This window comes from Thalia democratica, chromosome 2, assembly GCF_965202585.1.
Source record: "Thalia democratica chromosome 2, ktThaDemo2.hap1.1, whole genome shotgun sequence".
NCBI classification, from domain to species: Eukaryota; Metazoa; Chordata; class Thaliacea; order Salpida; family Salpidae; genus Thalia; species Thalia democratica.
The window spans coordinates 29,935,349-29,960,623 of NC_139166.1; the positions used below are offsets into that span (position 1 = coordinate 29,935,349).

General features: G+C 25.1%; 1 protein-coding gene across 2 annotated transcripts; it reads right to left on the reverse strand.

Annotated features, from left to right (window-relative positions):
• Positions 1–400: 400 nt before the first annotated feature.
• Positions 401–22,117, reverse strand: LOC145829694 (polypeptide N-acetylgalactosaminyltransferase 2-like). Of its 2 annotated transcripts, none has more exons than XM_082937549.1 (14): positions 21,963–22,117; positions 21,343–21,734; positions 18,584–18,753; positions 17,369–17,434; positions 14,811–15,020; positions 13,513–13,600; positions 12,666–12,769; positions 10,569–10,695; positions 10,132–10,224; positions 4,876–4,959; positions 4,605–4,734; positions 3,902–4,024; positions 3,082–3,239; positions 401–835 (listed from the first exon to the last, which is right to left on the reverse strand). In XM_082937549.1, exons 1-13 carry the CDS (start codon positions 22,077–22,079, stop codon positions 3,090–3,092), a joined length of 1,854 nt encoding a protein of 617 aa, XP_082793675.1. In that variant the 5' UTR covers positions 22,080–22,117; the 3' UTR covers positions 401–835; positions 3,082–3,089. The 2 variants fall into 2 exon arrangements, with proteins under 2 accessions (XP_082793675.1, XP_082793676.1); XM_082937550.1 differs by having other exon boundaries at positions 402–835; positions 3,103–3,239.
• Positions 22,118–25,275: the final 3,158 nt, after the last annotated feature.

Below are 25,275 nucleotides of genomic sequence, written 5' to 3' on the forward strand. Positions count from 1 at the left end.
GCTGATAATTAAATCTATAAGTATAATCAAATGAAGATAAAGACAATATTTTTCATTTCAAGACATATAAAAGTCAAGGGAGGAATGTTTAGGAGGTCCTAGAAATTCTAGTCGAATAAGATTTATTTATTCAACTGGGGGTCTCGTTTAAATTATTTCAAATAAGTTAAACATTATTTTGACAATAAAATATTTTAAATTTGAAGTTAAATTATTCTCATTACTATTAAGTCGAAAACTTTTAGTGTAATCTTTAAAATAATAAGTACAGAAGATAAAAATTAACAACTCTACTCAATAAGAGCATTAAGATAAAGAAAAATAAGTTACGATGATGTATGATTTTATTGCGGAAAATGTGAAATTAAGTGTTTAAATTGCACTAAAATCTCACTACCATATAATGAAACAGGAAAAAAGTGATTTAATGTTTTAAAATAAATTAAATGAAAAGTTATATGGAACATATAAGGCAGCATGATGCTGATTTAAATTTTATATGGTAATTTATGTTTATAAAAACATTTAATAAATTGTCTTCTTAAACATGATTATGCTATAAAATTTAAAATATATCAACATTTTTAAGATATTTTTACTATAAACACACGGTTAATTTTTTTTATATAAATAGTAATTATATTAAACATTTATAGAATTTTTTTTTAAAGAAATAACACAGTGCAGCTTAAACTTTTATACTGCTTAATCTAGTACTGCAACTAATAAGGCACAACTAAATTCAGCTAAAATCCAAAAACAATCCAATAGGATTATAACAGATCCTGGTAACTCATTTGAACCTTTCATTATTACTATGAAATTTCAATGCTATCTGTAAAAAAATAAAACTATTAAAAAAGTAAGTTTTGTAACTTTACATTTTTTTATTCAGTTAATAATTGTTGAATTACTTTAAAATCAAAACTTTTTGTTTCGAAATGCCAGATTCCAGTCTTATATAAACTTTCTTTTAAAACCATTTATAGCAATTGAAAACTTTTAATCTTCGTCAGCAAAAAATAAAAGTAACTTTGAGCCACACCAAGAAATTTGTTTTTAAAATTACATAATGTAAACATTGAAAAAAAATGTTACAATTACTTTTTGATGTTTTTATTCAGCCTAATTCAAATCTAAAAATCAAAACAGTTTTTAGTTATTCTTAATTCGAACTTTATTAAAAATTAATTGAAAACATTTAAAATAGTTTAACGATTTTAGTTATTAAAAAATAAATTAGGTAGTTAAATAAATACTTTTTTTTGACTGTTCTATAGCTTAAAATAAATAAATTCACACATTGTCTGAAAATACTATAAAAATAATCATAAAGCTATATAATGTATAAGAATTACTTAATGAACTAAGGAAATCTAAATGAATGATATATTAAATATAAGTTGCTTTTTGAAAATATTGAACTTGAAAAAAAGTACTTATTTTATTTGAATTACCTATTATTCAAAAAATATGATGCATATTGGTATAGAAAATGAACAATCTAGTAACAAATTATTAAGTTTTCAATTAATTAAATAGCGTAAAAATACTACGATTTTAGAATAGAGTTTTGAATATTCATTTAGATAAAAAACGTAAGCTTTTTTATCATACTCCCCCAACGGGTAGCTGTAAAACTTGCACGAGCGTACAAAATTGCACGAAGATACTTTTGCACGAGCAGACAATTTTACACGTTTAGATTTTTGCACGGGTTGAATTTTTTAAAATTAATTTTTATTAATTATTATTTTTTTTTTAATTTAGTTTTTATTTTACTATCACTGTTACCCTTAACCCTTACCCTTGGTCGGTAACTTATTAATTTTATTTTATTTTCTTTTTACTATCAGTGTAACCCTTACCCTCGGTCGGTAGCTTTTTTAAAATTAACTTATTAATTTGTTTTTACTATCACCGTTACACCTAACCCTTACCCTCGGTAAGTAATTTTTTTTTCTGTTATTTATTAACTTATATTTTAGTTTTTTTTTCTGTTTTTTTATCAATCTCGTGCAAAAATATAACTCGTGCAAAATTGACCCTTGGTGCAAAATTGTCTTGGTAAAATTTTGTGCCCTCGTGCAAATTTGTCTTTGTGCAAAAGTGTCTTCGTGCAATTTTGTGCACTTGTGCAATTTAGTCTCCTAGTGCAATTTAGTAACCTCGTGCAATTTTGTTACCTCGTGCAATTTTGACCCGTAATAAATATTAGAAACGCATTAGTATTTTATAATTATGTAACAAAAATTAGCACTCTTAAATGCAAAATTGATTATTTATTTAAAGTTAAAGCTACAATTTTTTCAGTATACATAACAAATCAATCGACACCATTTTCAAGGTATACAGGTTTTGCATATGACAACAATTAAAACATAACACATTCTTAAAATTGAAATAAATATATTAAAAATGTATTCTTGTTTTTTTCTTTCAACGGCCAATTTTCTTAACACATTAACCATTGATTGTTATAGGCACAAATGAAAACTATTAGTAAAACTAAATAGTCAAACACTAAAACTTTGTAGAACTTATACAAGTATAAAACTTAGGGAATGGTTCTTACAATTATAAAAAAACCTGTATTATAACTATGATAAAAAAAAGTATATTCTATCAAAGCATCTTAAAGTTTTTTTTTTTCTCTTCCATATCAAACAAAAATTCATCTACTTCAATTTTAAAAAAATCAGGGTTGCCACTTTACCTGGAATTTTAACTATTTTTTCATGTTCAGTAGTAAAATTTCTATTTGATTCAAAATTAAAAAACTCTATCATATAAATAAAAAATCTTTGTCATCATCAAAATTTTTTTTATTAAAAAACATATTTAAAGTAGCTTTACAGTATCTTTTCAAAGTTTTCATACTATTTAACACAGTTTCTTACTTTAAACTTAACTTTAAACTAAAAATAGACCCAAAAATGTGTACTTTTAAAAACCTGGAAGAAATTTGGAAAACCTGGAAAATTAAAAAAAAAAAACGAGTGGCAACCATGTAAAATTAAAGCACAAATCATCAAAATACAATTTTTCAGCACAACTGCAATGTAGAACATGCAAACTCACACCACAGTTCACCAGTACAACCTGTGCATTCTCAGTCTGAAGTGCTGGGCGTCGCCGTGGTCGCACTTGGACAGCACCAGGTGGTCCATGGCCTTGCTGAACTCAGCGCACAAGTCGCTCGACTTCAGCCGTATCTGGTTGTTGCTGTGGTCCCATTTCTGTCAATTGGTCTTTTATTCAAACGCAGTTGGACTTGATGGCAATAAAAAATCAATACCAAGACGTTGGTTTAAAATTTTAAATAGAAAACTGGATTAATAATTAAAAACAAAGTTGGAAAACAAAGTTAAATTTAAAATTCACCAAAATCGAGAAATTTTAAACAAATAGTAGTTGTTATTGTTTAGTTGTAAAGTTTGACATAAACGTTTAGAAAATTTTAATTGATCTAATGTTTACTCAGTATGTAATTATCATTAAACAAATTTTAGTATAATATAATAAATAATAACAAAATATTGGTTTTATCAAAAAATACTTATAATAAACCTTTCAAGTTAGTACGTGTACAACTACTTCTGTTTTTATAATTAGTATTAGAAGTTCATAATTTATTGTATCAGTAATATTTTAATAAACATTTAAAGTAGTTACTACTAAATTAATTTTTTTTTTCAATACTGTGGTTTTTTGACTAACTAACTAATTCTAAAATTTTTATTTTATAATTTTATTTATTGCTACATATGACTTATTATAACAGCTTTGATAAGTTTATAAGTTGTTATTTCGTCAATTAAAAGAAATAAATAGTTATTCGCATTTTACAAATAAAAATGTACATTTATACAGTTAAGTTTTATAATACAGTATAACTAGCTTGGTTCGAATTGTTTTTGTTGCAACTTCTTAGCACAACAGGACTGTCCTGATACGCGCCATTAACACTAGTGAAGCACATTCTATTGTGAAGGATCATCGATTGCTCGTTTATTTGGAATTGCTGTGAATTTATTTTGACTTAAATTCAGGAAAAAATGCTTTAGTTTATATAATTTGAACTAAAAAACTAGATTTTATGATGTGAAAATAAAATATTTACTTCAGTAAATCAAGTACTTTAAACTAGATCAATCATATTTTTGTAACTTCAATAAGTAATTATAGGCAAATCTTTTTAATTTGTATGTCAACGTTACTATAATTTGCATAGTATAAAGTAAAAACTTTATATCAACTACTATAGAAACTTTTAAAGAAATAATAACATGATTTTACACAAGTATTGCTCAATTGTTATACACTTGTTTAAAATATTGTTTTTCAAAATAATATTTTGTCCTTATATAACATAAATATTTATTTGATTTTCAAAAAACAGCAATTATAAAAGTAAAATTTTTGAATCTCTAGGTTTAAGATGAAAAACATATAACAGTTTAGTTTTTTGAATTAAAAACAATCTGGAAAACTGTTTACTTGCATAGAGATAAATTTACACTATTAGTTAAAAAAGGTACCGTTAATAATTTTAATATTTAAATAATTTAAAACTATAAAGATAAGATAAATTTATGACAAACTTGGTTGCCGCCCTGACCATGGCACAACACTATATGTATGTAGTCAGTGTTCATGCTGTCCATGCAGTATCTCGGATTGCTCCCGTACATCTCGATCTCACCAAAGTGTGACGGATCTTCATCGGGTACTCTGTGCAGTACTTAGAACTAGTTTCAGACAACCACAAAAAGTTTCAAAAATACATGATTTTTTATCAGTAAATTTTAAATTAATTATGCAAGCAGAAATGATAATATGAATTATAAATTGTACTTTTATGTTCAAACTTACTTTAGTTGAGGATATACATTTTCTAGGTACCATTTGAAAGGCTTGCACTTATTTTTCTGTCTGATTTGCAATCTTTCGCTTATACTGTAGTGTTTAAACTTTTTAAAGCTAATCTAAAACTAAAGCGATTCATCGGAAAAGTTAATTACAAATTACAAACTTTTTAATTAAATTATTAATTACAAACTACAGGAAAAGTATACACTTGAACATCATAACTTAGTTCAAAAGTTTTTCTTAAAAACTTATGTATTTACATAGATAGTATACCAAGGTTACCACAGATCTGGCTGAAAAAAATTTCCTGACTTTTCCTGACTGATCCAGCATTATAGAAAATGGTTTAATTTGGTTAACTCCTGGCCTTTTATTTTTATGTCCAGCACCAGTCAAATGGACAGTGAGCACCTTTCTTCCCATATTGTACAGTGACAAAGTACATAAGAACAACTTACATGTAAATTCTTTCTATCATCATCTTAAAGAGCCATTCAGAAAAATGTTTTTCATAAAACCAAGAATTGATTTTATACTTTTGTTTTGACTTTGACATAACTAAAATATCTAGTATGTATAAGAAATTTACCAAATTATTAAAAGCTTATCTTAAAAGAAAAAGAACAATGCAATGATTAGTCTGAGTTTGAAAGCCATGTACATAAAGTACTAGTTTTCTGGGTTTACTATCATTTCTAACCCGATCATTTCTAACCCGATCACTTCTAACCCGATCATTTCTAACCCGATCATTTCTAACCCAATCAATTCTAACCCGATCATTTCTAACCCGATCACTTCTAACCCGATCATTTCTAACCTGATCACTTCTAACCCGATCACTTCTAACACGATCACTTCTAACCCGATCACTTCTAACCCGATCACTTTTAACACGATAATTTCTAACCCGATCACTTCTAACCCGATCATTTCTAACCCGATCACTTCTAACCCGATCGTTTCTTACCCGATCACTTCTAACCCGATTTAAGCCTATCATTTCTAACCCGATCATTTCTAACTTGATCGTTTCTAACCCGACTGTTACTAGTTCGATCTGTTTTAATATGTTGATGTATTATTGTAATAAAGTAAAGTTTTAAAAACAAAATAATCTCAACAAAGTTGTTTTTTTATCGAAATTTAGTTTATTTTGTTTAAAGTAAAACTTAATGTTTTGATAGCTTTAAAAAAATTCGATTTTTGGTGTTTATTGTTATTGGAAGTTTTTTTTTTCCTACGCTAGACCCACACATAAATAAAAATCTGGGCAGCTTTAACTAAATAGCACATAACGAAGAGACAAAAATTTATATATCTTAAAATCAAAAACTACAGTTTTATTTTTTTTAGATTAACAGCAAAAAAAATCAACACTTAGTATAAGACTAATTAACTTATTTATGATTCGAAGGAGAAAATTTTTAACAAACTTGGTTTTAATTTTATAATAAACAATTTAAATATCAACTCGTTCAACGATCAGTAAGCTCCAATAAAATAAAATACAGCTGCACAATATTTCATTTTAGAATTAACTTCAATTTCTTTTCAACAAACAACCTTCTCTGCAAAATTCAGCAATACATATTGAGACAATTTAGTAAATTTCTTCTATGATTTTAGTTCAGCAATCAGCAAAATAGTCTGAATAGGTTACTTTTGTAAAATTCATTTAGATTATACTACAGTGTAAGAATTCCAACAAACTACAATGTAAATTAATTAATGTAAAACTTCTTCTTTTTTATACATCTACTAGATTTTCACATCCTAACTTTTAGAGTTAGGTTCTGCACATTTGTGCAACCGTTTGGTATTTCATTGTTTTTCTTTTCATTTGTTTTGTAGCTTTGCCAAAGCATAATCGAAAAATTTAAATACATTGACTAACCACTAAGTTTAAAACCTTAAGTCCAAAGCACATTAATAATACAGGTCAAAATAACATTTATCGGAAACATTAGAAAATGATTTATTATTTACATAGGAAAGGCCATTATAATAAAATCAAATTGTAGAATGAACAAAATCCTACATATTAAATCAATGGTTCATAAGTATAAAATTTGTTAAATTACTGATAGTTTCTTATATAAATTATCTTATTTTAATCAAGTAAGCTTTAATCAAATCTGTTCAACTTTATGTGAAGATTAGTTTTGTTTAAAAGCTAAGTCCACATTTAAACTGAAAGATATTTATGACTGCATGCATTTTTCGATTTATTTTCGTGATAATTAATTATTTTAATAGGGTTCAAAAATTGATTATAAATTAACTGTAGTTGTTAGTTTTAAAAGCATTAGGAAAAGTATAAGTCTTCTGAATTCTAAAGATTAAATATTAAGTTTTGATAGTCGTCAATGTAAAAAATATAATGAGCATTGCAGCGGTTAAAGACTATTCTTTACTTTTTTTGAAGAGATTTTATATGGTTAGTATAAATTCTAAGTATGGAGACCAGATTGGCAAGTTGCATTCAAATTTAGGGCAAATTTAAACGAAAAAACATTTTTTAAGAGTATTAGTATGAGTATATATGAAACTTAAATAATACAGTTAAAATTTAGTAATCGAAATTAGTATGGTAATTTAATTTAAAAGTATCATCATTAAATCATAAGTTCTTATAAAAAAATTAAACGTTTATTTCTACTTTTTACTTTGTGTTAAACAGTATACACTTTCGTTTTAAGAACTAATAATTTAATGATGATAATTTTAAATCTAAATTAACTTCTAGTAAATGACAGAGTATACTTATAAAAAAATTAAACGTTTACCTCTACTTTTTACTTTGTGTTAAACAGTATACACTTTCATTTTAAGTATACTCTGTCATTTACTAGAAGTTAAATTAGATTTTCTTTCTTTTAGCCAATAGTAAATTATATATAAAGATTAAATAAGAAATATTATATAATAAACTTAAATAAAAAAGTTAGGTATCGAAAACTTATATTTTAATTTTTTATAATTCTCTAAAAATATGTTGTATATAGAGCAAAATAAATTTAAATTTTTAATAAAATTTTAAAAGTTTTAAAAATTTAAAATTGCAAAAATAATTTTACACGATTAATAGTAAAAACTTTATTAATATTTTTCTTGATATCTTTTAAAATTTATTATCCTACAGATTTCCAAAAACACAAAAACTTTAGATTATTTAGCGATCATTATGTATGAATTGTAAAAATAAGTTAATAGATTCGTTTATACAACTCAAAAAATGAGGTAAACAAAGAAAATTAATATTGTGTTAAGTTTGTACTAAAATAACAAATTATACAAAAAATATTTTTTACGTAACACATTAAATCATTATGTTTTAAAAAAATAGAAATTGAAATTTTTAAAATTAGTTTAATTACTTTATTATGAATTGTTGGTTTATAATTAAATCCTTAAAACAAATAAATGTAAACAAACAAGTAAAATAGGTTGGAAACGATTGGACAGAAACGATCAGGCTAGAAGTTATCAGGTTAGAAGTGATCGGGTTAGAAGTGATCGGGTTAGAAATGATCGGGTTAGAAATGATCGGGCTAAACTGGGTTAGAAATAATCGGGTTAGAAGTAATCTTGTTAGAAATGATCGGGTTAGAAGTGATCGGGTTAGAAATAATCGTGTTAGAAGTGATCGGGTTAGAAGTGATCGGGTTAGAAATGATCGGGTTAGAAATGATCGTGTTAGAAGTGATCGGGTTAGAAGTGATCAGGTTAGAAGTGATTGGGTTAGAAGTGATTGGGTTAGAAGTGATCGTGTTAGAAGTGATCGGGTTAGAAGTGATCGTGTTAGAAGTGATCGGGTTAGAAGTGATCGGGTTAGAAATGATCGGGTTAGAAATGATCGGGTTAGAAATGATCGGGTTAGAAGTGATCGGGTTAGAAATGATAGCGGGTTAGAAATGATCGGCTCCCAGTTTTCTGTACAAGTAATTATAAAAAAACAACTTAAATAAAATTAACATACTTTCTACACACATGAAATCATAAATTTTCTTAATTTAATAAAAATTTAATTAGACGCAAAAATAAAGATGAATTGCAAAAGCAAAGTTTTTTAGAAAATAACATTAGCAAAATGCAGTTTTTAGTGATGATAAATTTTCTTATTAAGATCATGTTTATATTAAACTTCTTGAATTTTCTTGAATTTTTTTGAAAACCCATACTTTTTCCTGACTTATGTCATTTTTTTTCGTTTTTCCTAAGTTTTTGGCAACCCTGGTATACTTATAGAATGAAACAAAACACTAACTAAAGAAAACTTTAAACAAATGTTTCGTATATTTAACTAACACTTAAGTTAGGGTTGTATTAAGGCTTAAGATTTTAAAGTGCATAGTAGACAAGGTTTACAAAATCCTTCTACATCAAAGCGTAATTTAGTTAATAAGTATAAGTTTGTGTGTTAAAAACTTTGCTTTTTATGTAAACTATAAATTCTAAATTAACTTATGTTTTTTTTTTAAACAAAATGAACTTTTTGTGTTATTTATATTTTTCATTTCTTCGTTATGTGTATTTCAGTTTAAGTGGCTTAGGTTTTGATTCCCGAGTCGATCGTATTGACAATAAATTTGCAATAATAATAATTATTTAATTGTAAAGTAAATGCAATATCAAAACATTATTAACAGAATAAAGTCAAAAAAATTGAGAATTACAACATATTAAGCATTGTTATTTGCTTGTATAACACTTGTACTATAATCGTGTGATAACTTATATGTTTCTTCTAAAATACAACTATATTTCAAACAAAAAATTCGTTATTAAAAGTAAGTTTAGTTTTTTCTAAAATAGAAAATTAGGAGGCAATAAGCAGTAAAGGGGCCAAAGGAGAGCCGTGAATAGTAAAGAGGCCATAATTTGAAACTTACACTAGATATTCTGGAGTTGATGATGAAGAGCAAAATTAAAAAAGGTCTCAGGTGTATTTAAAGGTAGTTTTGAAAATTATACTAAATAATATGGGAAAATTTTAGAAATTTAGGGGGCCATAAGCTGTAAAAGAGGAGCCATAAAGCCATAATTTGAAAAATTTACTAGATATTCTGGAGTTATAATGAATAGCAAAAGGTCTTATGAAAAAAAGTTGATGAAACACTGGTCTAGAGACTCTTTGTTATTGTACTCAGTATATGGTTTTTGATTTTAATACAAATAAAAACTGCTAAAATATTTTTTTAAATTCTAAATAAGTCTTAATAAGAGAATTAAATAAATTATAAACAAAAAACGAACTCTCCAAAGTTTACAAGCTTGGCAGAAGGAACTGCTTTGAAATAGTATTTTTTGTAGTCATCCATCCAAACCTCAGCTGCTCTTCGAGTATTTCTGTAAAATATTTTAATACTCTTAATATTGTTATTAAAATTAGTTTAGTAAAACAATATTTTTTAAATAAGATTTCAGCTCTACAATTAGTAATTCAATACGAAGTAATGTAACTCAGTTTAATAAATAATTTTTACTTATTACCTTTTTAGAAAAAAATCACTATTTTTTTATATAATGGTCAATACACCCTAACAAATTAAGTTTCAAAAATTAACAATTGGTTTACTTGATGGAAAAATCAATTTAAACTTCTATGATATACCAATGTAGAAACAAATTAAAAATATATTCTTTAATTAGAAATTTAAAATCAATACTATTTATTATATAGTAAATTTTACCTTGCAAAAACATTACCACTTCCGCCTGGGAAGCTGTATGGATGCTGCTTTCTAAACACGTGACCCACTCTACTGCACGGAATTATTTCCAATCTACCGCCGCACTGCCACACACGGAACGATATTTCTTTTAAGTTAAATTAGTTAATTTTTTATTTTATTATTTTGTTTAATCAAGTTTCAGTATAGTTACTATTTGGTAATTCTTGATTATTAGTCATAAATTTGTAACATTTTAATGTTAATTTTTTGTCTAATATAAGCTACATTGAAAAAGTGAAAATTAATTGAGTTTTCATTAATGGTAGTTGAAAAACACTGAAAAACTTAATATATTTATATACTGCACAACAATTTTTAACTTCAATAAAAAGTTAAATTAACAAGGCTTTGGATTAATTGTCATAACTATAAATAATTTTTGTATGATTGTGGTTTAATAAAAAAACATATCTTAAATTTATAAAAAAATACCACGGTTTGACTTAGTTAATTAAAAACAGCATACTTAACCGAAAGTATGAAAAAACTGAAAAACATACCTTTTTATATATTCAACTTAGCTTGTTTACTATTATATTAAAATTTTACTAATGTGTACACAATCATGCAATCAAATATATAAAACCAGTCAGCTTAAGTATGCAAAACATATTGGAAAAATAACAGTTCTCTGTTCTAGAAATTAAATACATAACTTACCGTTATTATTAGTTTATATATCAAATAATTACAATTAAAATAAAAAATCAGTAAAATTAAATCACAGATCGAATATATACTGTAACAAAATAAATAAATTTCTACTACTATGCCGCCCATTAGTTTTTATCTTGATAAAAATTAAAACAAAAAATTAGTTTAATTTACTTGTATTAAAATTAATTAAAATTGAAATCTATGACCATTTGAGTGAGTAAATCTTTTAAATAAACAATTAATTAAAAACAGATAACAAATATTAGGTTTTGAAAAGTTTAGCATAACATGTTTAATGCAGAAAATATTAAAATTATAAAAATCACTTTACGAATTAAAAGTATCAGTTTACGGTAAACAACTAAAAATATTGAGAACAAATATTGAAACTTATGCAAAAATTATTAATAACTATTTATTATTTTTTTTACCTATATAAATAAGAATCTAATGTTTTACCATAAAAGTTTTAATATATTTTTACTGCAACTCTTCAGAAACTTACTGCAGACATTTGAAATAAAATAAAAACAGTGAACATATATTAAAACTTTTATGGTAAAACATTGGATTGTTATTTATATAGGTAAAAAAAATATAGTAGGCTTATGTTCGTGATATTAAACAGAAAATATTTATTATATATTTGAAAATTACATTTTCTGTAGTATTATGTTTATTGAAGGCTTTTGATTTTTTGTTTTAAAATATTTACAAAATAGTGTATAAAGTTTGGTCAATTGTTTTATAATTTATATGCATCTGGTAAACTTCAATATTTTACATTAAATTTTTTTATAATGTTCAGGAAGATAAAGTATAAACATTTATGAGATGGTTCAAATGAAACTACTTTAAAGTGTGAGCTTTCATCTTTTTTGATATTGAGTTTCTTATATTGACTTGTTAAAGTTTGTAAAAAGTTCAATACAGTGAACTAAATAAACATAGTTTTGATTGCTTTAAAAATTTTAGATTATGGAAAATTTCAAAAAATGATAATAATCAATGAACAAAAGGTAGTATATATGTGATAAAAATAAAACTTTGTTGTTTTTTCTTGAGATTAAAATGTTAATAACTGTAGTCAATCAATATAATGTACAGACTGTGTATTAGTAACAAACGTAAGAAAAGTTTATATTAAAACTTATACTAAACTTATTTCAAGGTAATTATTGTTAAAACTTTTGTAACAAGAAATTTTCATAAAGGTTTAATTCATATTATTTTTTATTATGAAGGTTTATAAATTTAAAAAAAAACCAATTCTATGAACTAAAAAAAAACGACTATGAGTAGATGCTTTATTGGCTGCCTAACGATCTTTATGCAAACAACTAATTAATATGTTACTCAGTTAACACCACATCGTATTTTTAATTATGTTCAACAAACCAAGATTTTCTCCTCCCCATACGTCCATTTGTACGTCGTACTTGCCTAACTGATCAAAATAACTTTTGTCCATTGAAAACAAACCTCCTGCAATCATTGGTGTGCTGTTTGAAATTCGTTTGCTTAATTAAAACAGTTTTGGTTTGGATTTAATATTATATTATAAAATTGTGGTATGTTAAAATTAAAATGTTTATTACGTTAAATAAGACCATGAAATAGTTTTATTTTTAGCCTTAATTTTAAAGTAATTCTTGTATAGAAGTAATCATTAATCTAGTTCAAAAGAAGGTATTCTTGATTAAAAACATAAAAAGTTATTTACTTTAAATTAAAATCTTTATATTCACAAGGGTAACTTAAACAAACTATATTAGCACAAACCAACAGCCGAAAAAATCTAGCATTTCTTAAGCAAACAAGTGTGATCGTTCAAGCGTGAAAAGGCGGTATATTGCAATCAATGAGGCGTGACTGACTCGCCGAATGGGTAGACGTTTCGAACGTTTTAAATGATAAATTTATTGATTGGTCTTTTATTATAGTTTTCTTTTCTCAAATGAATAAATTAAGTAGCAAGTTTCCAGTTTAATTGCCTATCTATACCTTTTATATTTGTTTGACTATTAGCTATGCTTGGGTGTAAAGCTTATCATAAGGCAATTAGAAAAAATTACACTTTTAGAAGTATTTAAAATATGTATTCAGTTATAAACTTAGTGCATAAGCAACTTTATACAAATTAAAATAATTAAAAGTGTATAAAAGCTGGCAAACTGTTTTTTTACATGCCTGTTTTACTTGTTTTGAAAAAAACTTTAAACGCATCAATTACAATATAACGAACTCTATAGGACTAATGGGGGCTTTATATCTAACGAATCTTTCTTGTTGGTTCATATTATCCCACTTAAACACCAAGTTCCAATCGAATCCTGTTTTTAAAATGTTTTATGTTATAAAAAGAAAACTTTGTATACTAAAATGAACCTTGATTTCTATATTACTTGACTAAAATTTAATGTAAAATTAGAGTTTATATTAATTATATATATAAATTTATACTTACTTTAAAAACTAGTTATAGAAACATTTATAACGAAAAGAAAGATTAAGGAAATTCAAAGAAAAAAAGATAAACACATTAGGGTGCATCTGTTGCCCCTTAAAAATGAAAATTTTGAAATAGAGTTTAGTTTTAGTTTTTGTGCGTGGCAAATCACATAAATAAACAACACGAAAAATAGCTTTCTAGCTTTTACCACCGTCGCGCTAGTTACATTTCTAAAATCAACTTCTATGTAAATTGTATGGGACCTTAATAATTATACCTTCAAGTTTTCGGCTGAAAACGTTCTACATGTAACAATCACCACAGAAACACATTATACGTGTTTTCAGACGATTTGAAAAAAGTTTCATGGAGGAACTTCTGGATTTTCTTAAAAACACAAAAATAATGAAGAGTTATTAAAAAAAAAAAGATAAAAATTTCTCCATGAAACTTTCTTCAAATCGTCTGAAAACGCGTGTAATATGTTTTTGTGATGATTGATACATATACAAAAAACTTCAGCAAAAAACTCGAAGGTATAATTTTTAAGGTCCCATACAATTTACATAGGGGTTGATTTTAGAAAAATGTAACTAGCGCGACTGTGGTAAAAGCTAGAAAGCTTTTTTTTTGTTGTTTATTTAAGTAAATTGCCACGCACAAAAAGTAAAACTTTGCTTAACTCTAAGGTCGGGGGCAACAGATGCACCCTAATACACATAACAAAAAATGTAAAAGTTCTAATAAAACAGTACTGTCTGTATCAGATATAAATATTTAATGATAAAAAGCATAAGCGAGCATCTAAAAAATTAAATGATAGTAAAGTAGTCAGCTAGCATGATTTTGACAACTTAAATTATCATATAAAGATATTCAACCATTATTTACATAATAAATATCTAGTTTAATGGGAAGTTGAATAATCATTAATTGTTTAAAATTGTTACAAAAACCTAATTGAACAATTTTCTTATAAACTATGTTGAATTGTCAGTTAGTCACCAATATAAACTCAACTGTGTGACTGGACAGTAATGATTATAAACAATACCAATTTATCAACAACTTTCCAAAACAAAATAACCAACCTCCTTTGAGTTCGGCGCTGGCAGCAACATACTCGAAGTTGTCCATGGAAATTACGTCTATGATGGGTGACACGACGTTGTGCGGGTCATCGTGAACCCTCTGCAGCAATGGTTCCAACCAGCCCTCGTTGCATTCAACATGCGAATCTAGGAAGGTGAGAACCGGAGCAGTTGCCAGGTCTGCTCCCCTCACCCTGGAACGCATCAGACCTACAGTGTTGAATTTAATGTTCAACCGCTAAGAATTAGTTAAAATAGCTGTGTTTACAACAAAATATTACAAATATTTTCTGAGTATAACTTTTAAAGTTAATATGGTGTCAAAAATTGTGAATTTAATGACTTGCAATTAAAAATGTGTTGTTAAGTTAAGTTTGACTTTTAGTATACATTTTTTTTCAAAATTAAAACATAAGCCTACTATAGTTTTTTTGCCTATATAAATAACAATCCAATGTTTTTTAATAAAAGTTTTAATATATTTTCACTGCAACTCTTCAGAAATTTACTGCAGACATTTGAAATAAAACAATAGTTTTTTTTTAACTGTAAACAATAAACTTTAGAAAACTACTGTGATTAATTAGATTGCTGTAAAAAAACAATCAACAAAAACCAATTTTAAAATTTTTGTAGATTAATGTAAAATAGTAATTAATGCAAAAATAAAGCCTTTAAATTATAAAACAAAACTAAATGTTACAAACAAACAAAGACACTTTTAAGTTAATAAAGCAACCAAAGACACTTTTAAATAAATAAAGAAACCTTATAATCAAACTCTTTCTGCTTACATAGTTCAGGTTTATTTAAAAATATTGAGATTGCTTCTAATCTAACCAAATCAATGGAATTTGTACAATTGTTAATAACCTTAAATCTCGATAAATCATAGTTGTTTGCACAATCGACGTTATTAATCAGATGTTCTGCTATCAAAGATCTTTTTGTCTCATTTATAACAGCTTTCGTCTTAGTATTAGTCTTTTCTCTTATAAAGTTTAATACAAATTTAGTTATATGTTCATTCACTCTCGTTTTTAGATGCCTAGATGTTTGTCTAATATAACTTCTTTTGTAGAAGTAATTAAATTTATAAATGTTACAACTTTTATCAAGGTAAGATACTGGGTCTTTTAGTTCCAATCTAAGAACTGGCTTAAGAACAAATATTATTTTAGGCTTTATTTGGTTATAAGTCGACTGTGTTAGTTCTTGCACTTTCTTCTTAAATAACCTTGATATATTACCGAAATATGGTAGTTAAAGAACCACAGAAAATTTCTGCGGGCCAAACAATTTAGGCTTCCTACGGTTGTCATCGTGTTATTTTATGAGTCTTTTTATCAACTCTAATGGATAACCATTTTCCACTATAATTTCCTTAATCTTTTCTGTTTCAGTATGAGGCAATTCAGGAGAACAAATCATACAAGCCCGATGGTATAAGGTTCTTATCAGATTTATTTTTCTTTTTTGGTACAAAAAGATTGAAAATGTCAACATTGCCCTGTAAAAGAAGGCTTTCTTTGCACACTGGTAAGGAATTTCGCTTTAAAATTTTTAATTAATATATTCAAAAAAGGAATTTGGTTATTGATTTCTATTTCCTTAGTGAATGAAATTTTTCCATGTAACATGTTTAATTTACAAAACATAGTCTCATTAACTTTCTCTGTTTGTGAAATAACTAGTTAATCGTCCATGTACCTTATGTAAAGAACTTGGGATGATAAATCATCAACCAATTGAAATTTTAAATATCCCATAAAGATATTAGCGAGAGGAGACCCTATAGCCACTCCGTCTACTTGACTACAAATCTCGTTAGCTAAGCTAAAATTAACTTTGCTTGTAGCTATTTTCATTAACTTTATAAAACTTGTTTTCTTGATACTTAGTTTTCTTAAGCTATATAACACTTCACCACAAATTTGTATAACCTCATTGAATGGGATATTTGTCAAGAGTTTTTTTCACATCAAAGTAAATACTATTTTTGCATTAATTACTATTTTACATTAATCTAGAAAAATTTAAAAATAGGTTTTTGCTGATTATTTTTTTATAGCAATCTAAAAAATCACTTAAGTAGTTTTCTAAAGTTTATTGTTTATAGTTAAAAAAAACTATTGTTTTATTTCGAATGTCTGCAGTAAGAGTTGTAGTGAAAATATATTTATTTTTATTATATCAATATTAATTAAATATGCCATGCAGCTGCTTATATGTTGTTTCACATTATTTAAATTTTATAGTGTTATATGAAATGAAATTTTTTTTTAGATCAATATTGTTTTATTGGCTATAAAAAATTCATAAGACCTGTTTTTTACCTAGTAGTACTTAAAATAAAATATTTAAGCTATTTTCACTTTGTTGTTAAAGAATTGATTACTTATTAGATTAATTTAAACTTTAATTTTTGTCTTGAATATACTGTTTTAGTTTGTTTATCTTTAAACCTGTTGGCTTTTTATTGAAATTTAATTAAAATATTTAATTGAAACTGTTAAAAATTTGAATATGCTTAAATTTAAAACCCTTAACTAATTTACCTTCTCTTTTTTCATTTCTTACAACATAAACTTTTTCCAAATTTTTCAGTTCTTCTCCATCCGAGGCTGTGATATTCAAGAAAACTTATTGATAATGTTACAAATATTCAATATACCTTATCTATTTATTGTACAGTATAGGTAACATGAAATGTTTAAGAAACGTTTTTTTTTCAACATCATATTCTATAAATGCTTAACTGATATATTTTAAAGTAAAATGATGAATTAGTATTTATGTTTTAAAGTGTAGATAGATAAAACAACTGTTTTAAAAGTATGTTAATTTTTAAGTGTTATACAATAAATAATCATGGTAAAAAAATTTTGAGTTGTAACTAAGCTGGTTACATATATGATTTAAAAAAAAATAAAAACTTTAATTTATTTTAACTCAGAATCTATGATTATTATATAGTGCTAAACTTTGAAAATTTAAATTATCAAAGAGTATGACTTAAAAACTTAAAGGATGTTTTAAAAGATGAATATTTAACAAGTTTTCTATTCACAGTCGTACATAAACTTGAATGTTAAATTAGAATTTCAAATATAAGCTGACAAACAATAAATATTTTATAAAAACATATTAAAATTTAAAGTAAATTCAAAAGTGCTTAAAAAATTTATTGAAACCAAGAGATATGAAAAAGTTTTTATTTCATTTAGACATATCATACTTAATTTTCTTAATGTTCTATTTTTAACAAAATTAAATTAGTAAAAACTTTAAACAAACTATATGATAAACAGACATTTATTTTACAATAAGTTACTATTTTTAGAATTCTTTTTTTAATATTCAGAAAATAACTAAACAATGTTTTTTTTTACTGTACAAATAAAACTTAAATAAGATGTAATAATTTAAAAATATAACAAAATTGTTAAATAAATTATTAAATTAATAAACTGTTTCACGTATAAAAATTTTTAGTTTCAATTTTTTATGTGGATAAAAAAAATATTAGTCGATTAAGGAAAGTTTGCACTTAAAAGAATTTATTATCTTTTCATAAACTAATCTTGATAAAGCTTAGATGTAAGTTTTTGATAACTTTACAAGGTTATAATTGTTGAAATTTAACTATACATATACAATAATAAACAAACTATCCAGTGTTTAAAACTAAGAATTCTCTAGATAAAATATTATAAGCTCAAAAAAAGTAAACCAAACTAAACAAAAACGTCATGTAAAAGTAGTGAACATACCAGAGTCACTGAAGTCATCTACGAGAATTATTTCTTTAACAAGTCGTGGTGGACTCCTGTTTAATATGCTGACAATTGTTCGTATCAGAGCAGATCTTGCTTCGTTGTGAAATGTTATAATTATACTCGTTTGAGGCAAACTTTTGACGTCATAATGAACACCAGTGCAACTGTTGTCAATTGTTTTAGTTAGTTTAAGTGCTGAAAACAATACAACTGTCCCAAAAAACAAAAGTAATTATTTCGGACAAAGCTTTTGCTTGAATGCAAGGATTGTCTGTATTATAGATTGACTATGTTTGTACCTTCATCATTAACAACTTAAGATAGTAAGTTCTCAAAACTTTTTAAACTGATTAAGTAGTTTTTTAATGTTGATAGAAGTTAATCTAATAAAAAATGTTAGCAGCTAAAATTTATCGTAGAAGAAAATTGATTCATCATTTAAATATTTCATATGCTTATAACAAGAAATTAGCGATCAAACTAATAACGAATATTCTTATACAACGTGTGACAACTTATTTACAATTAAACTGTTTTAGAGTTAAGAAAAAAGTTTAATCAAGTCTTAAAAATTTACATGCTTATAACCAAATAAAAATTTCAGTAGTTATTTAGTTAGTAAAGTATAAGATTTTAAAGCTTTAAAGTGAATATATATACTTATTTTGAGTGCACCCTTAGGCTATTAGTTTAAAAGTACGATTAGTGGTATTATAAACATTTTAGTTGTTTGATAACTTAGTGTACTCTTATTTTTAAACTTATACAAAACTACTAAATATCAAAATTTAATTTCGTAAGTAAAAAAATCAAACATACATAAAACATAAAATTTAAGTTTCATTTTATCTTACAACAACTAAAAACTTTAAAAGAAAGACTCAAAAGTGAAATTCAAGCTTATTTAGAAAATATTATAAATACCGTTATTAACCATCAACATAGTTAGAAAGTATTAAAACATAATTAATTTAAATATTTAACCACACTTAAACAATATTCGTATTGTATTTTGAAGATAATCATTTATATCAACATTTCTTTTGTGTACAGTAATGTTCGAACACGTATATTTAACATGCAAAATTATTTGTGATAGAAACTTAAAAAAGTTTGTTGAAAAGGTATATCTTATTTTTTGCCTTTACGATCAAAAAACTGTATCTCTTAACACTATTTAAAAAAGTTTTATAAAATCTAACACAATTAAATTACAATGATAGTAATTTTTTTATAAAATACATTTATTTAATCTTAATTAAATTGTGTGCACAGGAAATTGTTCATGATTTAGACCTAAAGTGCATAGCTTTAAAAAACTTTAGAGAAGCTGGTTAATAACTTTTCTATTGCAACAAAATACCAGGATTTAAAAAACAACTTCTTTCAACAAAATTTAGTTATACAAAAATAAGTTAAAATACTTATTCCAAAGCTTAAAGTGCACTTAAACTAAACAAAGATTTTTCAGGATTAAACTTTACATTACTTAAAACAGTTTAGAAGCAGAGCAACATTACCAAGCATGTGTAAGTAGCGTTCTTCAAAGATAAGTGTTGGCCTAAGTTAACTTCATAATAAAAAAATATTTAATAAAAAACTAAATCTTTTAAAGTAATAATTTATTTATTTCTTTTAGTATCAAATATGTTAAATATTATAAAATATTAGTTTATTTTTTTTTTAAAGAGATGGTTTTCACATTGTTTTAAGGAATTAATATTGAATATTATTTACAGTTCTCCTAACTTACAATTTCTGTCACACAATTATCAATAAAAATTTAGAGGTTACTAAAAACTTAATATATAAAGCTTGTTTCTAAGCATGTTTTACTACAGCAATGCAAAATATGTTTTTTATTGTACTGATTAACGTTAAATTTGTTACTTTGTCAATCTACCAGTTAAAGAAATAATGCATATTAGCAAGTAGAGATTTTGTTATGTATCTCATTGTTTAGTATACCACTTTATCTTATCTTTACAGATAGTTCATTATTTTTTAATAAGTTAAAAGAGTTGCCACTCTTTGGGCCAAAAAACTGTCCTGAGTGTCCACAAACTGTCCTGTTTCACCTTAGGTTTTTTTTCTCAAATACTTAAAACAAAACCTAACAACTTTTCAAATCAATAACAATTAACAACCTAGTTATTCAGCAAAATACAATATAATATGTAATAATAAAGTGTTGAAACTAAATCTCATTCAAAATCTAGAAAATAACTACCCTGAGATTTTTAGAACTCTTAAAACTCTCCTAAGATTTTTACAAAAAAAAAAAACTATCCTTAGTCAGCCAGAGCCAAACTATTCTAGTACTTAGTATTAGCAGATACCTAACTAACATGAGAAAAATTTATTAAAGTTTAACTTATCTTTGATTATTTATTAGGTTTTCGAAAGATGAAATGGAAATGTTTTATAAGTGAGATGATTCAAGATATTAAGTAAAACTTGTTATAATATATAAATTACTTAACTGAAATTAAATAAATAAATATATATAAACTCATATGTTTTGAAATTGTATAAAAACAAATTATTCAACAAATTTATAACGACATATAGGTAAAAAAAAAAATTATTATTATTATATAAAACAGTTTTATTGTCAAGTAATTTATTGATGTTTAGTATTAAGGTGTTATTTTATCACTGTAATGTTTTAATAAGTTAGCTCTTACTTCAAAAGAACGAAAATATATAAGTATGAAGTTTGTACTAATTGCAGAATCTGAAAAAAAACTAACTGTGAATGTCTTGTGTCCATTACATTTCTATCCGGCTTCAGCTTATCACTCTCTAGTTGATTAAACTTGTTTCTATGATAAGGATTTTCACCTCTGCGTAATGCTGTAGCTCCTACATACCTCTCAACATCAAACTGTTGCCAAGGTACAGAACCAACTTCAAGGTGAGAGCTTACATAATCTGTAACTATTATTTTATTTTCAGTATCTTTTTGTTTTGCTGTTTTGAAGCCTTTATGAAGTTTTTCAAGCCTGTCTGACAACCCTGGGCGTTCTATTATTTGTTCCTCTTCTTTATAGTTATTATCAATTTGATCAATATACTGCTCTAAATTACCTCCAAAAAGGTCTAAGTTTACTTCTGATTTTCTTTCATTTTGGTGTTTACTTTCCTATAATGAGTTGTTAAAGAAAATTTCAAATACTTAAAGTATTGTAATAGATTTGGTTTTGTTTAAATATAACATTGAATAACAAATAGGTTAGGTTACAAATTTAAAGTAAAAACATATTATAAATAAAATTTTTGGGTAAGAAAGATCTTTTATCAAATTTTTTTTAAAGTTTATGCTTTATAAATAGAAGTTTGTTTTATAATTATAAAATAATAAATATATTACCTTATAGGGAACTAGCTTGAAAGATGATGTTACGTAATAAAAAATACCACAAAACCAAATCAGTACAATTGTCAGAAACCATTTAGTCCTGTGCCTTCCAAACAAGTTGATTGGCATAGCAGTAGACTTCAGTTAACAAAACTAATTTTAAGAAATTAAGCTGTTAAAAAGTACTATGCTTTATATAAAACTCAAAACACTTGAAAAAATAAAACCTTAGTACAAGCTAAGTAAACTATTATTAAATAAAGTTTTGGTAACTTTTTTATTCTTGAAGAATACACATTTTTTAAAACACCTTCTTTAAATAAAAAAATATGTACTGTTTTTTGGAACAATTTTTGATAGCAATAAGTTTTGTTTTTATACATAATGTTTTTTATAGATGAGACAAATACTAGAGTTTCTTTGAAAGTTGAGCTGGGAAACTTCTAAAGTTACAAGTTTCCCAGCTCAACTTTCAAAGAAACTCTAATTTGAAAATAAAAAACACTGTGTTATTTTTTAAGTCAATTTTAAAAATTTTAACAACTATGTTGTTTTAATAAGTAATTTAGTAATTGAATTTCTTCAGTCAGTTTGTGTATCAGGCTAGCATTTAAAAAAGAGTGCAATAAAACTTTATGTCTAGTAAAAACACATTAAAGTTATCTATATACAGGAAAAAAATATAAACGACAATGTTTCAAAGGTTTTTGATAATGTATCTAATGTTTGTTTGTTTTTTTTGTAAAATTGAGCTTTTCAATTTTTTTTTAGTCTTTTTGGAATTTTGATGTTATCAAGAAATTAAAATGTAAATTAATTAAACAAATATCAAACGAAATCAATATTATTAGTTTTTGTTTAAATCTTGAAATAATATAAACTAGCTGGGAAAGAATGAGCTATATAATGGGGAATGGATCAAATATGCACGATGGGACAATTTTGCACTAATACCTTCTGCTCAAAGAGTCACTTTTGTACGAGGGGTCATTGTTGCAAAAAAAAAATATATATAATTACTGACTAAGGGCAAGGGTTAGAGGTAATAGTGATAAAAATAAAAAATAACTAATAAAGATTATTAATAAAATAAAAGCAAGAAAAAAATTAAATTAATGTAAATTAATAAAAAAACAAAAAAAAAGTTACCGACTGAGGGTAAGGGTTAGGGGTAACAGTGATAGTAAAAAAAAAATAATAAAAATATTAAGTTAGTTTAAAAAATGTTCAACCTGTGCAGAAATGACCCTTCGTGCAAAATTGTCTTTGTGCAAAAGTGACCCTTCATGCAAAAGTGTACCTTTGTGCATATTTGACACCTACCCATGTAAAGATATGTACTAGGTAAATTATTTGAATAGTTTTTACTTTGCATAAAAATACTTTACTCAGTTAAACTATATAGTAAACCCTTGGGAAAAAAGTAACATAACACATAGAAAAATGTTTTAGCTATTAACTTATATTTAAATACTTTGCCTTAAGTGAGAATAAAACTTTTCCTTTTTTTATTTAGTTAAATAATTTTTCAGTATATTAAGAACCTTTTTAGTTATGCTTATTTGTTAAACTGAGATAAGTAAAATAAAAGGATGATGTATAAGTAGGTTGAAAGATAATGATGTGCTTGATTTTTTATTTACCTGAAAATATTGCTTATTAGTTATAGACTATAAATGCTACTTTCCATAGATCAAATCTTACTATTAGGTATTAATAGCTTTAATTAAATTTAGTACAATTATTATGGGACATTTATACATACTACATAATGTTTATTTCAAAGAGCCAATAGCCATTAGCTTTCCAAACCTCTGAAAAAATGATATAATTTTTGTCAATACTAAGATTTTTAATTTTATATACCAATCTACTTATTAAAAAACACTAAAGAATTTTGTTGTGAAATAAGTAAGGTTTTTTACATTAGACGTAACTTCTATTATGTTACCTATTATCAAAATCTTACTTATAAAAAAAATTAAAAACTATTTTTATCTAAGACTACCATTAAACATTTATATCTTGCTTCTGTTAATATTTTAAGCTAAATAAAAATTGTACTGATGATGTTAATTTCAAAAAAAAAAATATTTTTATTGACCTAAAGGTTAAACTATTTATTGATAACAATTTTTTCATATTTAAAATAACAACTATATAATAACTATATAGTGTATAATAGTTATTTAGTAGTTTTTATAATATATTTTTAATTAAATATAACATTTTAAATTATTCTACTATAGTTAAAGACATAGTTAATATCGCGTAGACTTTTTTTTTGTCTTAAGTTTTGTTTTGTCTTCAAACTTAAAATAAATTTTAGTCATTCAATTTTGTTTCAACAATTTTTTTTGCTTAATTAACTTAATCACTCAACACTAAATATCTTAAAATTTTTAGGTAGTTAAACTGTTAGGTGTAGTTTTAATCAAAACTTTTATTTTGTTGAAAGAATTGGTTATAATGTAGTTTTTTCAAGTTTAAAACTATTAAACTAAATATAAAAATAAAACTTCTATTATAACCATCTCTGTATGAGCAAAAAAAATATTATTTGTGTTATAGCTATTTGTGTTATAGCTATCTTATGTTCCAGTTTTAGTAAGAAGCTTTATCCTACTTATGCTGTTAGGAACATAGCTGCAACAAAAAAAGTTTTTTTAATTAAGCAGTTGTAAAAAGGTGATATTTTTATTTGTGTCTTCTTGATCTCAGTTTTTATAGACAACAAATTTTTAATCAAGTTTACTTGTTATTTAAAGGGTAAGTTTAAACGTTTGTAAATTTTAAAATACAATAGTTAAAAGAATATTTAAAAAGTTTTCTTATGTTTTTAATCAGAGCAACAGGTCTACAAAGTTAAAGTTGTTTATTATTATTATTGCAAGTTTATTGACCATATGATGGACCTAGGCATCAAAATGTAGACCACCTAAACAGAAAGACACATAAAAAAAAAACACAAAAAGTTTTTTTTTTTTTTAAACAAAGATAAAAACATATTTTAATATAACATATATAATGTTTATGTACTGAATTTTATTCTATTAGAAGTAAACTGGTTTTAGCTTGTATTTAGCATATATTTTTGAGTCTAGGAAGTAGATCTCAAAGAGACACCAACATACTTTACACTTAAATAGTAATACCTCTTTCATAAATATTTTAGTTAAAGTCATAAAAAAGTGTTAGAGCTGTTAGAGATTTAGAAACTTTGGTTTTTATAACTCTTCTTTAAAAATTATTCTAAACCCCCCATACAGTTGACATTTAAATTGCTGCCTAGTGGTAGCTATAGTTTATGTAAAAAAAACCAAGT

Excerpts from the sequence above, each read along its gene's own strand:
- LOC145829694 (XM_082937549.1), bottom strand. The coding sequence starts at position 22,079 with ATGCCAATCAACTTGTTTGGAAGGCACAGGACTAAATGGTTTCTGACA. Across the intron at positions 10,225-10,568 it reads AGTGGTAATGTTTTTGCAAG|AAATACTCGAAGAGCAGCTG; the intron begins GTAAAATTTACT and ends AATATTTTACAG. Across the intron at positions 3,240-3,901 it reads ACAAAAACAATTCGAACCAA|AAATGGGACCACAGCAACAA; the intron begins GCTAGTTATACT and ends ACCAATTGACAG.